This window comes from Magnolia sinica, chromosome 19 (assembly GCF_029962835.1).
Source record: "Magnolia sinica isolate HGM2019 chromosome 19, MsV1, whole genome shotgun sequence".
In the NCBI taxonomy this organism is placed as follows: Eukaryota; Viridiplantae; Streptophyta; class Magnoliopsida; order Magnoliales; family Magnoliaceae; genus Magnolia; species Magnolia sinica.
In genome coordinates, this window is record NC_080591.1 from 5718223 (window position 1) to 5734863 (window position 16641).

A 16641-nucleotide genomic window follows, 5' to 3' on the forward strand; every position below is an offset into this window, starting at 1 on the left:
AACAAAATACAATGCTCCACCCAAGGTTTTTGTTTTCATATGACCACAAACATCAGAATAAACCAAATCTAATGCATGCACTTTATTAACATGAGAAGCAAATTTAATAAATGAAACTTTATGCTGTTTCCCTGAAAAACAATCAATACAGGTTTTAAGAGGTGTACCTGTCACGTCTTGAATGAGTCGTTTCTTTGCTAGTACCTGGAGTCCTTTTTTACTCATGCAGCCTAGATGCCTGAGTCATATGTCAATAGCTGAATCTTCCGCTGCGTTCAACTCACCCTTGCACACACTGACATTTGCATTGTAAAGGGTGCAACACTTTTTTCCTCTGGCTGCGATCAACGAACCTTTGATGAGCTTCCAGCACCCACCAGCAAACCGGCTTTCATACCATCATCATCCAGCCTTCCTGTCGACATCAAGTTAAGGCGAAGGTGTGGGATATGCCTCACATTCCTGAAAACCAACGTGCAGCCCACATCAGTCTTCACATAAATATCACCGACTCTTACGATCTTCGATACGCCAGAATTTTCCATCTTCACGCTCCCAAAGTCACCTGACTTATAGCTTGTGAAGAAGTTTCTATGTAGAGTCGCATGAAACGAGGCTCCCGAGTCTATCACCCAGTCGGTGTCCTGACTCGTAGCCATGAGACATATATCATGATCTGCTAAAAGAATAACTATAACGTCACCATCTGAAGCGACCGCAGTGGAATTTGATTCATCTTCTTTCTCTTTACCTTTTCCTTTATTGTCGTTCTTCTTACCATGACATTCATGTTTGTAGTGGCCCTTCTTGCCACAATTCCAGCAATCAACATCCTTTCTTTTGCTCGACTTGCTTCTTGGTTTATCTCGGGTCTTCCCACCCTTCATGTTCATTCATCTCCCTCGTTCCTGTGTCACAAGGGCCTCTTGCTGAGTAGACCCCTGAGACTTCCTCCTTGTCTCCTCATTGAAGAGACAAACTGGTTACCTGTTCCATGGATATCTTTCCGTCTGGCGCGGAGTTACTTAGAGACACCACCAATGTCTCCCAACTATCAAGCAATGAACTAAGCAATAGGAAAGCCTGCAATTCATCATCCAGGACCATCTTCATATAGGAGAGTTGATTCACTATATTGCTAACCTCATTCATGTGCTCGACCAGAGAACCACCATCTTTAAACTTGAGATTCACAAGTTGTCTTATCAGAAAGATTTTATTACCGACTATCTTCCTCTCATACAACCCTTCCAATTTCAGCTATACGCTAGCGGCCGAGGTCTCCATAGACACATGGTGGAACACAGAATCATCCAGCCATTGTCTAATAAACCCTACCGCCTTTCGGTCCATCTTCTTCCAATCATCATTAGACATATCCTTGGATTTTTCTGATATGCCTAAAATTAGAGAATATAGGTCCTTGCAATAAAGCAAGTCCTCCATCTTAGCCTTCCATATGGTTCAGTTAGAACCATTGAGGCTGATCATCCTTGATAAGCCACGTTCCGTAATTCAAAACCGATCATTCCCGTTCAATGAACTTAGCTCTAATACCACTTTTGTTGGAGGCCTTGCACAAAACCTTAGGATTTAGCCTCCTGAAACAAACCAAAATTATGGAATAATAATGCAATGAACTAAATCAAAATATAAACCACACCATTCCAGAGATTTTTACATGGAAAACCCTCAAAGAGGTAAAAACCATGGGACCTCGTCCAGATCAACAATCCACTATAAAGCATAACGTTACAACCGATCACAAGCACACACCGCTTGGATCAACTTTCTTCACTCACGCAGGAGTGGATAAACAATAAGATAAACAAAGAAAACAGAGAGATCTCACCGATTACGAGGACGTAGAAGCGCTGAGATATGGTAGATCACCTCTACGAACATAACATCCCTTCCACAAGCTTCCTCTCTCTCTTTCTCTATCTCTCTCACACCGTTGATAACCCTAAGCCCTTTAACAAAACCCTTGCAAAGCTTTAAAAAACCCTTAAATACCCTAGAATTACACCCCAATCCCGCATACACCCCTTTATATAAGAATAGAAAATAGGTAGAATCCAATTATGAAACAAAATCTATAGAATCTGCGTTTCCGCAATCGCATCTACGTAACTCTTCGATGATATCGATGGTCTTTCGATGACAGCCTTTGATATTATCGACGGTCCTTCGATGATATCGGAACAGGACCAAAAACTGTCCAGTGACCAGGGGTGAAAAATCCAACAATTATCGATGTCATCGAATGTATTTCGATGACAACCTTCGATATCATCTAAAGTCCATCGATGATATCGACAAGGCCAAAAAACTATCTAGCGACCAGCAGTAAAAAATTCAGCAATTATCGATGATATCGAAACTGGTTCGCTTTCATCGAACCTAGCAATGAGGAGAAAATCCCCATCATACAACACAGCCAGTTACAAAACTGGAACTAAATCAAAAGAAACCACATGAGAAAATTAGAGAAAAGGAAAAACAAAATAACATATACAACAATACAACCAACTACAAAACTAGGGTTAAACCAAAAGAAACCAGGAAGAGAGAAAAGCCAAGGGTCCCAAATCCCTGAAAGTAAGAAGAACCATATTAAACACTTCAACCATTGGTATGTTTTTATTGCAGAATCATTAGTTGTTCTTTTCTCTCAGGTTAGCCCAAAGAGCAGTTAAGAAGAATAACCTCTATTTCTTTCTTCTCGATCATCTTTCATTTAACTGAATATTTGTATGCTCCAAACAGCTTGTGAAAATGGCCAATTCATGAACATGTGATCAATTGTTTCGGCACTTTGAAGACAAAATGGATGCGTGGTGAAGAATGAAGCCCCTCTTCCACAAGTTCTTGACTATGAGGACTCAGCCCCCACCAGAAAACCAAGAGAAAGCAACTATTTTCAGGAGAGATCCATAGAACCAAACTTCACTGATAGACCATAGGCTTCTATGTAAGTTAAATGAGTACTTTTTTAACTTAGTATTATTGTAAAAGTAACTCATGCAATGAAACTAGTTACCACCGTGACTTCTTTTTTTTTTTTTCTTTCAGCTTCTCCAACCATGTGATGGATGATCCATGTCAAAGGGACCCGCATGATGGTCAGTTTACATCCAAGGTGGGGCCCAAATAATGGATGGTCCACATCAAAGGGGGGCCCCTAATGATGAATGGGTTACATCCAAGGTAGTCCCTGCATGATGGACAACCCACATCAAAGGTTGGGTACATATAATGGACAGTCCACATCAAAGGTGGGCCCACATGATTAGAACTGGACATTAGAAGTGGGTCCACATGATGGACAATTTATTTTGATGGTGGGCCATACATGATGGATGACCCACATCGAGGTGGGCCCCAAATAATATACAGTCCACATCAAAGGTGCCGATGGTGAATGGCCCACGTCTAAGGTAGGGCCCTCGTGAGTGGTGGATATTAAAGGTGAGCCCCACATAATGGACAATAACATTGATGGTGGACCCCATGTGATAGATGACCCATATCAAGGTAAACCCCAAATGAGGACATTTCACACCGAATGCATGTTAGCCCCTAGTGATGCATGACCCACATCCAAGGTGGACCCCGCTTGATGGATAGCCCACTTTTAAGTTGGGCCCTGTGTGATGAATGGTCAACATTAAAGGTGGGCCAATGTGATGGACATCTCACATCTAAGGTAGGCCCCACATGATAGATAGCCCACATCAAAGGTAGGCCTCACAAGGCATATGATCCACATTGAAAGCAGGCCCCCCATGATGGACGGTTCACATTGAAGACGAGCCAAAGTGGGCTAACATAATGAACAGTCCAAATCAAAGATTGGGCCCAGATGATTGGACAGTGGATATTAAGGGTGGACCAAACAAACTTAAGAGATAACAACTTATGATGTTGAAAACTAAACATACTTTCAACTTCCTATTTAAATACATTGAATAAGTAAAAGTCAAGATAAGCTACTTGATGCACAACTTTTGCATAGTAATGTACCATCCAAACGCCCTCTTATAGCTGTATAACTTGCATTGGAGTGCTGCCCAAGTATCTTATAAACTAACACTGAAGAGTTAGTATGCGATGTGTGCTGCGATGATATCAAGGATATAAATTTTCTATATGACTTGTATGAAACATCCAAATTTCTCAAGTCATTGTCTTGGTCAAGACCCATGCGTAAACTCAAAGAAAAAGAAAATCATTTTAAACATCCATCCTAGTCCCACCTTTGGATTGTTCAACTTTCTCAAGAATCATTTCGATCACAGGATCTTGGCATATACCCCTTTATATTTTAAAATTTTTTAAATACCCCCTAAGTTTTCAAGTTTGTGGCCACCTCCACTAACTTTCACTGACAATTCTAAGTAACACGCCAACGTACTCGCTAACAAGCTTTGCTTTTATAAATGGATGCTACTATCTTCTTATGAAGGTAAAATGAGGTTTATACTCTATTAGAAATGAAATGATGAAAATGGTGTTGCAGAGTGTGGTGGATGATATGCAAGCACCTATGAACTGTGGTTGTCCGGATTGTGGTTAAAAATTCACAATGAATGTATCAAGACCCAAAAATTATGGTTATTTGTTTATACGGTGATCTGACATTTGTTAGACAGTTAAAAAATAAAACTATCCAATGGTTCTATTTCAACAAACAAATGTATATTAAGAAGAGGTAAGGAACGCGCAACAAAATTGAATGTTGGGAATTTGAATCGATGATAATGCGTTCTACAATTTAGCTGGTTAGCTTAGTTCCATATATACAGTTCTATGTGTAAATTTTTACACATCTACATATCAAGTGTCATATGCAGCCGGAGCGTAACTCTCCTAAACCAAAAGCCTTATTATGTATATTCTTCTTCTTTTGCTTCTCCATTTTATCTTTCTTCTCTGCTTGTTCGAGAGAGCGAGAAAGAACTCGTTGAGATGAACAAAAAGAGAGGGAAAACCAGAGTGGTGAGATGATGGGGAGGAGAGAGGTGATGAGAAGTGGGTGTGTGTGAGCTGATTAAGGTTTTAAATAGAGGGAGAGAGTTTCGAGCTACTGCATTCGATGAGAGTAAGGACATTTTCATCATTTCCTTTCTACGAGGGCAGGTTTATCATTCAAGCTTCACAAGAAAACAACAACCGTAAAAGCAATGATGTGGAGAGCGACAACAGGGCGGTTATTTAGAAATTTTATAAACCACAGGGGGTACATGGAAAAATCCTTCTATCATATTTTCCTACCCTTATTTCCTTGATGCCCACATTGACTCCATTAAAAATATATTTTCACCGGTCTCAACTACCCATCACATAAGACTCGCTTTTAATTGCCCGTGCCCATCAATCATCACTTTTGCGTGATGATCCTAACCATCCAATGAATGCATGTGAAAATCAATGCTTTGGATCAATTATATTCGCAAAGGTTTGTTCCTCAGTGTGGATTCCATGATCGATTTTATTCAAGTTTTGGCTAACTTTGATTTGATGTTCCTGACCATTCAATCAATGGCCATGAAAATAGATGGTGCGATTGTTCATCTTGCACAAAGGTCTGCGGCATGGACCATCCACCTATGTAGGCTTTTCCTTCAGTGGTAGTGCATCTCAAGCATTGTTTTTTTATTCCAATGACCAAGAGAGTTAACAGTACAAATTGATCATATTAGAAAAGGCACGGTTATCCACCACATGTGGGACCCACACTTTGGATGGTTCAGATAGTTATACTTCAATGTTGTTGGGGGGACCACGGAAGCCTACCGACTAGAATCAAGTGAAGTAATCCAATTGTACCAATGCAAACATTCCAAATTTAACGTGAAAAAACACTTTCAAGAAAAAACAATGGCACACAACAACACTAAACACTATAAAAGTAGAAAATTATATGAAATAGAAATCACTCAATCCGAACAACCTTGAATCAATCCTTAAGCTATACCCCTGAATCCCTGAAATGAATTAGAAAGCCCTAAATATATCCTAATTCCAATCACACTCAAATATATAGCATTTGGAACAATCTTAATCAAAATCGGAAACAAATCTTGCAAGTTCACAATTCTACATAGCTCTTTGATACATTTGATGACACATTCAATGGAACTTTAATGTCATCAAACAAAACTTTCGATGACATCAAACCCACTCCGATGGCATCGAGATAATACCAAAACATTCTAATAACCGAGTATGAAAAATCAAATTTTACTGATGGCATCGAATAACTTTGCGTGATATCAAAACTTACTTCGATGGCATCAAACAATTTTCGATGGTATCAATCAAGACACCTAAAGTATCTAGCAACCGAATTAATTTATTCCAAAAAATATCATGCCATTTAATATATCACCAACAAACTAGTACATTACATATTTAAGGCATCTATCAACAAATGTCACATGTGGGGAATTGTCACGACCATTTTCCGATTGGTCAAAAACTAACTCTTGTAGACACTTCAATTTTCAAAATAAGAGCAGTACATGTGTGTCCTTTGTAACCATCCAATAAATGTCTAGAAATACAATAATTAGATGTCCAGAAAAGATTAAATCTTGGTTAATGATACATTTAAGCTTGCACCAATAATTTGTACGGTTAAATCCGAATTAATTATACGCCACGTATGCAATTGCTTGTAATTTTTAACTGCCAGCGTATCATCCATCACACTCAGCAGAATCTGGAACTGTTTTCTTTTCGATTTCGAAAAACCCGCGTCTAACCCATCTCCTTCCCATCCGTCTCCCACAGCGGGATCAGAAAATCGGAGCAGAGATGAATTCGGGTCCGATTCTCGAACCCATTTCCTTCCCATCCTTCTTTTTCTTCAGTGAAGAGAGGAAGATGATCAGAGAACAGAAGAAGATGATCAGAGCAGAGAGGAAGAAGAAAGGCAGGGGCGATAGGGAAGAAAGTGGACGCGAACCCGAGAAGAACGCCACAAACTTCTCTTCCCTCAGAGAAGAGAGGAATAAGAAAGGCATGGGCGTTCAGGAAGAGAGTGGACCCGGACCCGAGAAGAAAGCCACATCCTTCTCTTCATTCAGCGAAGAGAGGAAGAAGAAAGGCACGGGCGATCAGGAAGAGAGTGAACCCGAACCCGAACCCGAGAAGAAAGCCACATCCTTCCCTTCCTTCAAGGAAGAGAGGAAAATGGAAAGCATGGGCGATCACGAAGAGAGTGGAACTGACCCCGAGAAGAAAGCCACATCCTTCTCTTCCTCCAGAGAACAGAGGAAGAACAGAGGCACGGGTATGCATCCTCTTCGATCCCATCCCTCTCTCTCTCTCTCACCGCCACTATTGGGGTTTGGGAAATTTGGGGATCGAGAAAATTAGGGGCCGTTTGGATGCCCTTAAAATCTGTAAGTTGTAAAGGAAATATGAGTAATTGGCTTGAGGGTGTAACGTGTTTACAGCCTGTCCTATTTGGCTTTAAGTTCTAACGGGTTAACAACTGTCTGTGTTTGGATAAACTGAACATTAGGTGGGCTACAAAAGTGGGCCTACTAATTCAAATGCCCTTTTACAAGGAAAAACTACTGAATATAAATAATTAACCATAAAACACTAGAAGAAAAATGAAAAATACAGTTAACCATACGTCTTCAATAATCCACACACAAAACAACTATAAAAAACCACATTTAGAAAAAAAAATCTATAATGGGATTTTCTTTTCATGTCATATATGTCTAAGCTCCAGCTCAAAATTAAGAAAAAACATCAATAAATTTGGTTATCTTGTAAGGTAGCTAGGGGCCTTCCACATTTGTTTGGCTCGAAATTTGGTCGTTGGTACATGTACATGATGCCGGGCGTGCCAGAGCCTAATACGGCTCAATTCAAACCGAACGCTTTTGACCCCAAGTGCCGAGATAGACAAAGAGACCATGGGTAGTTGTTTATGACCGAGAACTAAGCAGTTCGGTCATCTATTCAACCACCTGTAAAAGAGACCGGGCGATTTGCGAATGGGAGGGTTCGTGCTCCTAATGAGTTCTTTTTGCCTTTCAGTTGAAATGACTTTTTCTCACTGTGATAGCATAGATTGATCGATTAAAATAGCGTGAGAGTATAAGGAACATAATTGCGTTAATGAAGATAAAAACTTACAAAAGAGAGATAATCCTCGACGATCTAGCGACTGCGGTGTAGATGGCGGGGTCCTAAAGCTAAAGTCTTTTGTGGTCCAATGACATGGGTGTAGACGAAGGGATTACAAAAAGAAAAAGAAAAAGAAAAAAGGGTTTTCCTTAGTTTAGCGAAGTGGGTTTAGGCAAAGGGAACTACACTACTCCTAAGCTAAGTCAGATAGATCAGCGTAGCAGCGTCGATGGATTAGATTACACTACTCCTAAACTAAAGTTGGTCCAACGTAGCAGCGTAGGCAGACTAAATTGCAATAAGCTAAGCTAAACTAAGATAAGATAAGTAGCATTACGTTGTGGAGTTGTGTTTGGTTGGGTTGGCGAGGGTTTGCAGCTCTTCGATCTTCCTCCTATTTATAGAAATTTTAGGCGGTAGCTGGAGAGAGATCTTCATAACCACTTCTCCTGTTTGCTGATGTGGAAATAACTGTCTGGGCCCGTAGACAGTTGCGGCTTATTATCCAATGCGACGTGTACTAGTTGTTTATCGTGGGTTGGCCACTGGTTGCATGCATGTCATGCACTCATTACACGAATGAAAGTTCTTCTCGTGAATGGTGAAATTGGCCAACTTGGCATCACGAATGAAAGTTTGGATGCCCCAGATTATGAAAAGTCATGACTAGCCCAAAAAGGGATAAGTGTAACTGGCTACTGTCATGGGATGCATGTCATGAATCTTGCTCACATGGCAGAGTAGACTATTATAGTGGCTGCATGACCAACAATGGGTGTCAACTAAAATACAGTCACGACTAGTGACGAATATGATCGATGTGTTATAGTATTATATAGAAGAAACCCTTACGGCCGAAACCACTTAAGGAGCATGATGTAACAGTAATGCCAAGTTGGCTGATTTTCATGGGGCATCCAAACTAACCCTTAGGGTTTGGGAATGGGGAAATTTGGGGGGTTTTGCTAAACTACGGTCGTGGGTGATGGAAATTTGGAAAATTAGTGAACCTAGGGTTAGGGAATTGGGAATTTCAGGGATTGGAAAATTTTGGGGTTGGATAATGGGCAAGAATTGGGAAATAAAGAAGAAGAAGAAGAAGAAGGCTTACACTGTTACTGTCATAGAATGGCCATTAATGGCATACCTGATCCTTCGCATCTGGCTTACACTGTTACTGTCACAGAACAGCTGCTAATGGCTTACCTGATCTTTCGCATCTTGATTCTTGATACCCACACCTGCACCTAGTTTACATAAATCAATCATTTGAAATTAGTTCACATATATCAATCATTAGAAACTGATGTAATTCATATGACTAACTAATGTTCATCGGCTTTCTAAAGCAACCAATGTACTAATGGCATTTCAGGGTATACAACGGCGGAATCATTCGTCGAATGGGCTAAAGAATTCTTGAAGGTTTGTGCTTTGCTTTTTCTTTCTTGCTTGCTTTCTTCCCCCCTCCCCACCCTCCCATGTGATTGAGTTTTTTTTCTTTGGTTTATCATCTTGTGCAATTTTATGATGCTATAGTTATCAATTACATTGTTACAGTTAGGAAAGAAGTTGGAAGCTGCTTCAGCCTTCACATATGCAGCACGCAGATATAGGGATACATCTACTCCAGGTTCTCATGAACTTTAGTCATCAGGGTCTTAATATTCAATTCTCATGAAGGAGTTTGTGCCTCTCCCCTTTTGTTATGCTGGCCATTTTACTTCTGAAATATTTTTTTACCTTGACTTCTTTAGAATGTGTAAACTTTTTGGAGCTGCTATATTATTTGGTACACAACTGAGCTTCATTCTTTTAGTCTTAGAGTTAAGATATTGCTTCTTGTGCATGCAACCCATTAGCTAGAAGGATTGGGGTCTTTCAGGATGGGATGTTCTCGCGATTTGGGGCGGAACGGTTGCTTTTCCTCTCGAATTAATGGTGGGAGTGGGACTGCATTGGTTCCGCTCCCAGATGGTGTTCTATTGAGCGGTTCTCTGATGCGCATTAAAACACCTTTAGGGGTAAAAATACATTACACTTACTTTGATTTCCCAAAAAGTGCCATTTGCCCATTCATAAGCAACCTTAGCATTCCACAATCATGATATACAATTCAAACTTCAAGTAACAGTGTGTTGGTTCTTCCTTCTTACACAAATTATGGATTCTTCTACTTATGCAATTGGTTTTTTGATGTGCCTTTCCCTTCACCGTAAATTGTTTAAATTTCAATATCGAATTTTATCTGGAAGAAACATCACCTACGGAACATTTGACATTTAACATTTAACATTTGTCCTTCACTTTGACCTGCATCACGTATCCGCCATCTTAGTTGATTTCTCTCTCTCTCTCTCTCTCTCTCTCTCTCTCTCTCTAATGAATTAATTTATTCGTTGATAAAAAATTCCATGGTTTGTGAAGTCAACAGCCACAAGTTCCTTCTAAATCTGTATTGTTAGCTGCATCTCTTCTATTACTAGAATTGCTGGAAACATTTTTTTTTTCCACTAATGATAATGGATGCTTTAAATGTGCTATCTAGATGCCATATCATGCTTCACTCAGGCTGTGGATCTTTTCATAGACATAGGGAAAGAAAAAGAGGCTGCAATATGTTGCAAGGTGAAGTCCTCTCCATGTTGACAATAATTTGACGTAATTTGGAAATATTTATTTTCGTTGAGTCATATTGGGTGGTCACTTACCATCATTTTAAGTTCCTTTGTGTCTGTCGGTGATATTCTTATGGTTTCTCTTGAAGTACTTACCGTGATTGGATTTTAATTATACATTCCTAATCCTATTATGCTAAGGGACTTGGTACATACATCCACTTGATTGATTGGCATACCCACATTTTCCATTTGGAATCTACATAGTACAAGGTCGGTCTAGCATATAGTGCCTACCTTACAATAAAGTCTCTCAAATTGTGTTTTGATCCTCAAATAGGCCTATATCTAGTTTAAAATTAGTTTATAAGATTCCTTCATGATTGAAATGAAGAAAGACGAGAAAACAATAGAAATTTTGAAAAAAAATTCAAAATGGCCCCTTTATGGCCGGGTCGGCATGTATTGACCCCATAGTAGTGTTGATACGGGCTGATATGGCCCCCTTTTTTTCCCATTACAGACCGATTCACCCAGATATCACATAGCGGAGGTGTGTCTGTGTCCATTACATGTCCATACGTGTTGATACAGTTGATATGTAACTGTTTTTTGAGAACCATGGATCTGAGTCTTTCATCCGGCGGGCAACACCGCTTTGATCTGTTGGGCATAATCACGCTGTCTGACTCCTCTGGTAGGCACAATATGCAAAACGAATGGACTGACTGTTTTAATCATCCTTGTATTTTGTGTCATCATGGCCCACCCAAGGAGTTATACGGCATGATTTTGAGGCCAGAAGATCTAAACTTTGTGGCCCATTTGGCGTGAAGGTTAGGATCATATGGGAAGATTTTTTTATATAGTATTTGTTTCTTTTATTATCTATTGCATCATCATCATCATCATCATCATCATCATCATCTAAGCCTTATTCCAACTACTTGGGGTCAGCTACATTATATTATTGATTTATATAAAAAAATGATTTTCTTGACTTGCCCAGTTGATCCGCCGAATCATGGGTTGACCTAACCCATTGAGCAACTGAATCTTGGGCCATGTCCTGGTTGGCAAACTATGGTCCTTGCTGCACTTTAAAAAAAATTATTATAATAATAATCCTTTTCTAGTATTCAATGGGTAAACCAAACAATTCGATTCAGACTCTGATTGAATTGAAGAAGCGGTTAGATGGAATGACATAAAGTTTGGCATGCAACCTCTTTAACAATATTGCCTTGTCCTTGAAAAACCAGGCCAGATCTTGTGCAATCCTTCTGAGATCCTCCTTTGTCTCCAGCTTGAAGATAAACTAATGTGAGGGCATTTTTACACCGGGCTCAAGTGGGGTGGCCTGTGGGATGCGGGGGCACGCTCGGGGTGGGCGGCCCGTATGAGGTGGGTGGCTCGTTTGAGGTGGAACCCATGCGATTTGGGGCCCACGAGGGGAGTTCAACCAAAGACCTAACCCATGGATGTGGGGCTTGAGCTATGCGATAAATGGATTAATTCGCCATGCTCTATCAGTTCGAGCTTTTAAAGCAAGTAGTTGGTTGTCCTGCATCAAATTGGTATCAAAGCGGGAGGTCTCGTGTTCGAGACTCTCTCATCGGGGGTGATTAATGCCCGAGCATTTTCACACCGGGCTTGAGTGGGGTGGCCTATGGGATGCGGGGCACACTTGGGGTGGGCGGCCCGTGTGAGGCGGGCGACTCGTGGGAGGTGGAACTCATGTGATTCAGGGCCCACGAGGGAGCGGAACCCATGTGATTTGGGGCCCATGATGAGGGTTCGACCAAAAACCTAACCCATGGATGTGGGGCTTGGGCTGAGATAAAGGGATTAATTCGCCATGCTCTATCAATTCGAGCTTTTAGAGCAAGTGGCTAGTTGTCCTGCATCATAAACATTCCGTCATCTAGTACCACAATCCTAAGAACTCTTGTTAGGCCCCCATATTTTCCTTTGCTTTCAAGATTGGGATCAGTAGTATATGCTTGGGATTCTGCCTATCAGTTTCAATTTCCACGAGCCTTTGCTTTTCTGCACCTCAAGGGGATTTAATTGGAGGAGGTCCTCTGGGTTTCTTATCCTGTAGCTTTCGTCTAGATGTGTCTGGGAGCTAATCTTCTCATTCCAGATGCCTTGGAGATTACTAGGACCCAATGCATCTAGTGTTTTCCTTCTTCCTATTGTTTCTCAGCATGAATTGCCATATAAGTTCTTTCTTCCACTTCACTTATGTGCCACTCTAACATGTTGTCTCTTTGAACTTTGCCTGTTCCCTACGCTGCTGCTCCTTTTTTGTCATTAACTGTTCCTCTCAAATGATTCCTATTCCATCTCCCATCGTCTGCCTGATTTCCTCATCGTGGCAGGGGTCCGGCGGTTTTCCTTACAAATTATTCCTCTCCTGTCTTCCATCACAAGCTGATTTCTTGTTGTTGGTTGGGGTTCCGGAGGTTGGATGATCAGATTCTCAAGGTCTCTCTCTCTCTCTCTCTCTCTCTCTAAGTGAATGTAAACCTGTTAAGAACTTACAAAAACCTATCAAATCATAATACACACCAGTCTCAGAGTTGTGACTAGTTGTTTCCATTCTCCCTTTTGGATGGTGCATATTTGTTCATTACCAATTTATCTATCATCATAATACATCCGTTGCTGCAATAATATTTCTTATGCAGTCAACAATGGTTTAAAAACAAGCTGATTCAGGGTTCTGCATCTTCATGTGTAGATAATTGGTGAATTAGCTGGGACTGAACGAAAGTTCAAGCAGGCTATGGATTACTCTGAACGTGCTGCTGATCTTTTTGAAAGTGAAGAAGAGTGTAATGAGACAATACTTGCAATCATGTGCAAGCAGATGGTTGCACAATTTGCTGCTCAACTGGAACAGTAAGTCACTCTTTGCTAAAAGTTTTTCTCCTCTCTATAATGTGAGTGCTGTTGTCATGATCTTGTCATGATAATCTGAAACTGGGTTCCTTGAGTCAGGAATATTTTTTTTCCATTGCCAGGACTTCTTCCTGTGCATGAAACAGTCTTTATCAGTCTCAGTTTGACAGGTTTGGACTTCCTATAAGACCAGGGTTCAAATATTATGGAGTAAAGGTAGCATCAGTTCAATTCACAATGATGGCCAAACCCCAATTGCGTTTCCATGTTTTTCAAGTTGGACTTGAAACAATTGTAAATTCTGATTGGGGGTTAGGCCCTCGTTATGAATGTGTGGGGCTAACCCACTTTCACCATTTCCACTTTATCAAAGCAGACATTTGCAGTCCAATGAAATCAATGATCCCAAGGCAGCCAAAGGCTGTTTTTTTATTTTTATTTTTATTTATTTTATTTAAAAATCTACACGCACTCACATCACCACAGTGGGATTTCACCACAATGGGTACTTGATCCCATGACCTCATGTTGAAACTCTTGTGAGTCTACCACCGAGGCATGAGTAAGGACCCAAGGCAGCCTAAGGCTTGTCAATACTTGATCGCTGGCTGAAACAAGTTGACTCCTGCATTTAACAAATCTCATGCCACTTCTATAAAGTTTCTGCTGAATGCATCTGGCAAACTTAATTTTTCTTTCTGTTGCTTTGGTTGCATTAAAGCTTAGTCTTTGGGTTTTTCTACGAGGCAATTTGTGCCAGTATGGCCCATTTGTGAGATCGGTGCCATTCATTGGGCTCTACTGCCCACTGTGAAGATGCCCTGATCCAAAAATCAGGTGAGTTCACTTATCAGATGGCGTAACATGTACATGGGATATGGGCAGTTGGTCTTTTTTTTCTAACCATCCATATATCTCATACAAGTATAGCCTTCCTGCTGGCTGGAGAGGCCTGATTGTTTGGTCCAGGGTGTTTTCATGGTTTGCCCAACCTAACAAATGTTCTGGATCTCGCATTTTCAGTTACTTTTTTTAATGGATAATTAGAGCAGTCCAACTGCAAGTAGAACAATTGGGAATTTTGCTTAGATTTGAAAACACTATTGATATTCAGCAAGAATGCTTATTATGGAACAACTAGAGCCCTTATTTAAGAAATAAATAAATAAATAATCTTCTTTCTTGTTCTTTTTCTTCAGATATCCGAAGGCGATCGGGAATTTTGAAGTGACTGCCAGGCAATCCATGAATGACATTTTACTGAAGTCTGCTGTTCCAACAATGCTTCTCAATGCTGGCCTTTGCCAACTTTGCTGGGGGGGTGTTGTTGCAATAACCAACTCATTAAAAAGATATCAGGTCTATGTTTGGCTGTAATTCAACATATCCAAGTTTTATCATCTGACCTATTGATAAACTTTCTTATACATATGCATGTTGCAATTTCTTGCACAGGAACTGGATCCAAGCTTTTCAAAGACATTTGAATATGAGTTTTTGGCTGTAAGTTGGTTTGAAATCTGCTTCCTTATTGTTTTCGGAGAGTGCAATACAAAAACAATTTTGGGAGTAACCTCATGATCTGATTAATTATGGAAATGAGCTCTATGTTAAAGCTGTTTACTTTCTCACAATTTCAATTCTAAGGCTAAATCAGGAATTTGTTCCTTATATGGCAGGATGTAGCAGCCTCAACTGACAAGAAGGACGTTGATGAATTTGCTGATATGATGATCAACAGACTGAGATGTGATAAGTCCTGGATGGTTAGTTTTCTTTCTGCTGGAAAGGTCTGATGAAGTATCAGTTCGGTAGGAACTTGTTTCAATTGATATTAAAGTTACATCCTAATTTGCTTATGATTCCAAAGTAGCGCTTTGGTCTGATGATTCTAACCCTATGATCTATGGCTCATAAAAAAACAAATGTTTGTAACAAATTGGCCTCGTTCATGGGGTTAGGATTAGGATCATCCGATTGGCTTGATTCTTGTACCATGCATTCCTTCCAATAGTAATATTGAATGGACCGTCCAATTGATGATTGGGTGTTTTGCACCATGTGTTGCTCCCAATGGTAATATTGGATGAACCGTCCAATTGTTGATTGGGCGTCCCATGTGTTGTTCAAAATGTTTGGGGATGTTGCTAATGTCCCTTTCATGGGGATATATATCCGTGATGGTCCTACTTGAAAAAGCTTGGATGCCCAATTCATGTGCCAGGTTCACATGTACACGCTCGTGTAGGCTTAGCAGAGCTTGTATTTCAACAAGCATTTTGTTTGCTGACCAGCTTCTATTTCTATATTTGTGCACATAGGATTGGAGATTGATGCTTCTTTCGAGGGCCAAGGATAAGCTGAAAGCAAAAGAAGTTCTGTTGAGAGCCAATACCAAGTTGAAAGCCAAAGAAGTTTCTTTTGTGAAGGTTAAGCCAGATTGAAATGCAAAAAAGAAGTTGAGAGAGCCAAGCATCTGCCGAAGTCAAAGAGGACCATCTCATCTATCTGAGCGCTATTTCTAGCTCTATGTTGAGAAAATTAAAGAATCAATCATTGAAGGGTTGTGGGACGTCCCTATCTGAGATTAGGAATGAATGTTCCAATATTCTCATGTATTTTTGAATTTTCATCTGGTGCAAGTCCTGCATTAGTGGTTTTTCTTTCTCCATGTTGTATTTTTGGATCTTTGAATTCTTTTTCTTCTAATACATTTTCCATTGCTAAAAACAAAAAGGCTCTCTGCCGCTCATTCTCTACCTTGGGTTATTTATTTGCCAACATGCATGTTGGCGTGGGACGATTTCCACCATTCCACAATACCCTCTCTTCTGCTTTTGGGTGCAAAAATAGCACAACTGTGTATTTGCAATTTTCTTCTGAATGTTTGTCTAATGTGTATACAAGATGAGGAATCAGTGGATCACCTCTTCTTTCATTGCTGTTTTGCAAAAGGGCTATG

General features: G+C 40.2%; 1 protein-coding gene across 2 annotated transcripts; it reads left to right on the forward strand.

Moving 5' to 3' along the window:
• Positions 1–6701: 6701 nt before the first annotated feature.
• On the forward strand, positions 6702–16440 carry LOC131235402 (alpha-soluble NSF attachment protein-like). 2 transcript variants are annotated; one of them, XM_058232578.1, is made up of 9 exons: positions 6702–7300; positions 9530–9579; positions 9715–9787; positions 10703–10782; positions 13519–13679; positions 14879–15038; positions 15135–15182; positions 15359–15490; positions 16001–16114. In XM_058232578.1, the coding sequence occupies exons 1-8, from the start codon at positions 6823–6825 to the stop codon at positions 15473–15475; spliced, it is 1167 nt and encodes a 388-aa protein (XP_058088561.1). In that variant the 5' UTR covers positions 6702–6822; the 3' UTR covers positions 15476–15490; positions 16001–16114. The 2 variants fall into 2 exon arrangements, with proteins under 2 accessions (XP_058088561.1, XP_058088560.1); XM_058232577.1 differs by having other exon boundaries at positions 6706–7300; positions 15359–15445; positions 16001–16440.
• Positions 16441–16641: the final 201 nt, after the last annotated feature.

What these genes read in the sequence shown, in the direction of transcription:
- LOC131235402 (XM_058232577.1), top strand. Translation starts at nt 6,823, where the DNA reads ATGAATTCGGGTCCGATTCTCGAACCCATTTCCTTCCCATCCTTCTTT. An exon ending in GGGCTAAAGAATTCTTGAAG is followed by an intron (nt 9,580 to 9,714) that starts GTTTGTGCTTTG and finishes ACATTGTTACAG; the next exon opens with TTAGGAAAGAAGTTGGAAGC. An exon ending in ACTCATTAAAAAGATATCAG is followed by an intron (nt 15,039 to 15,134) that starts GTCTATGTTTGG and finishes TTTCTTGCACAG; the next exon opens with GAACTGGATCCAAGCTTTTC.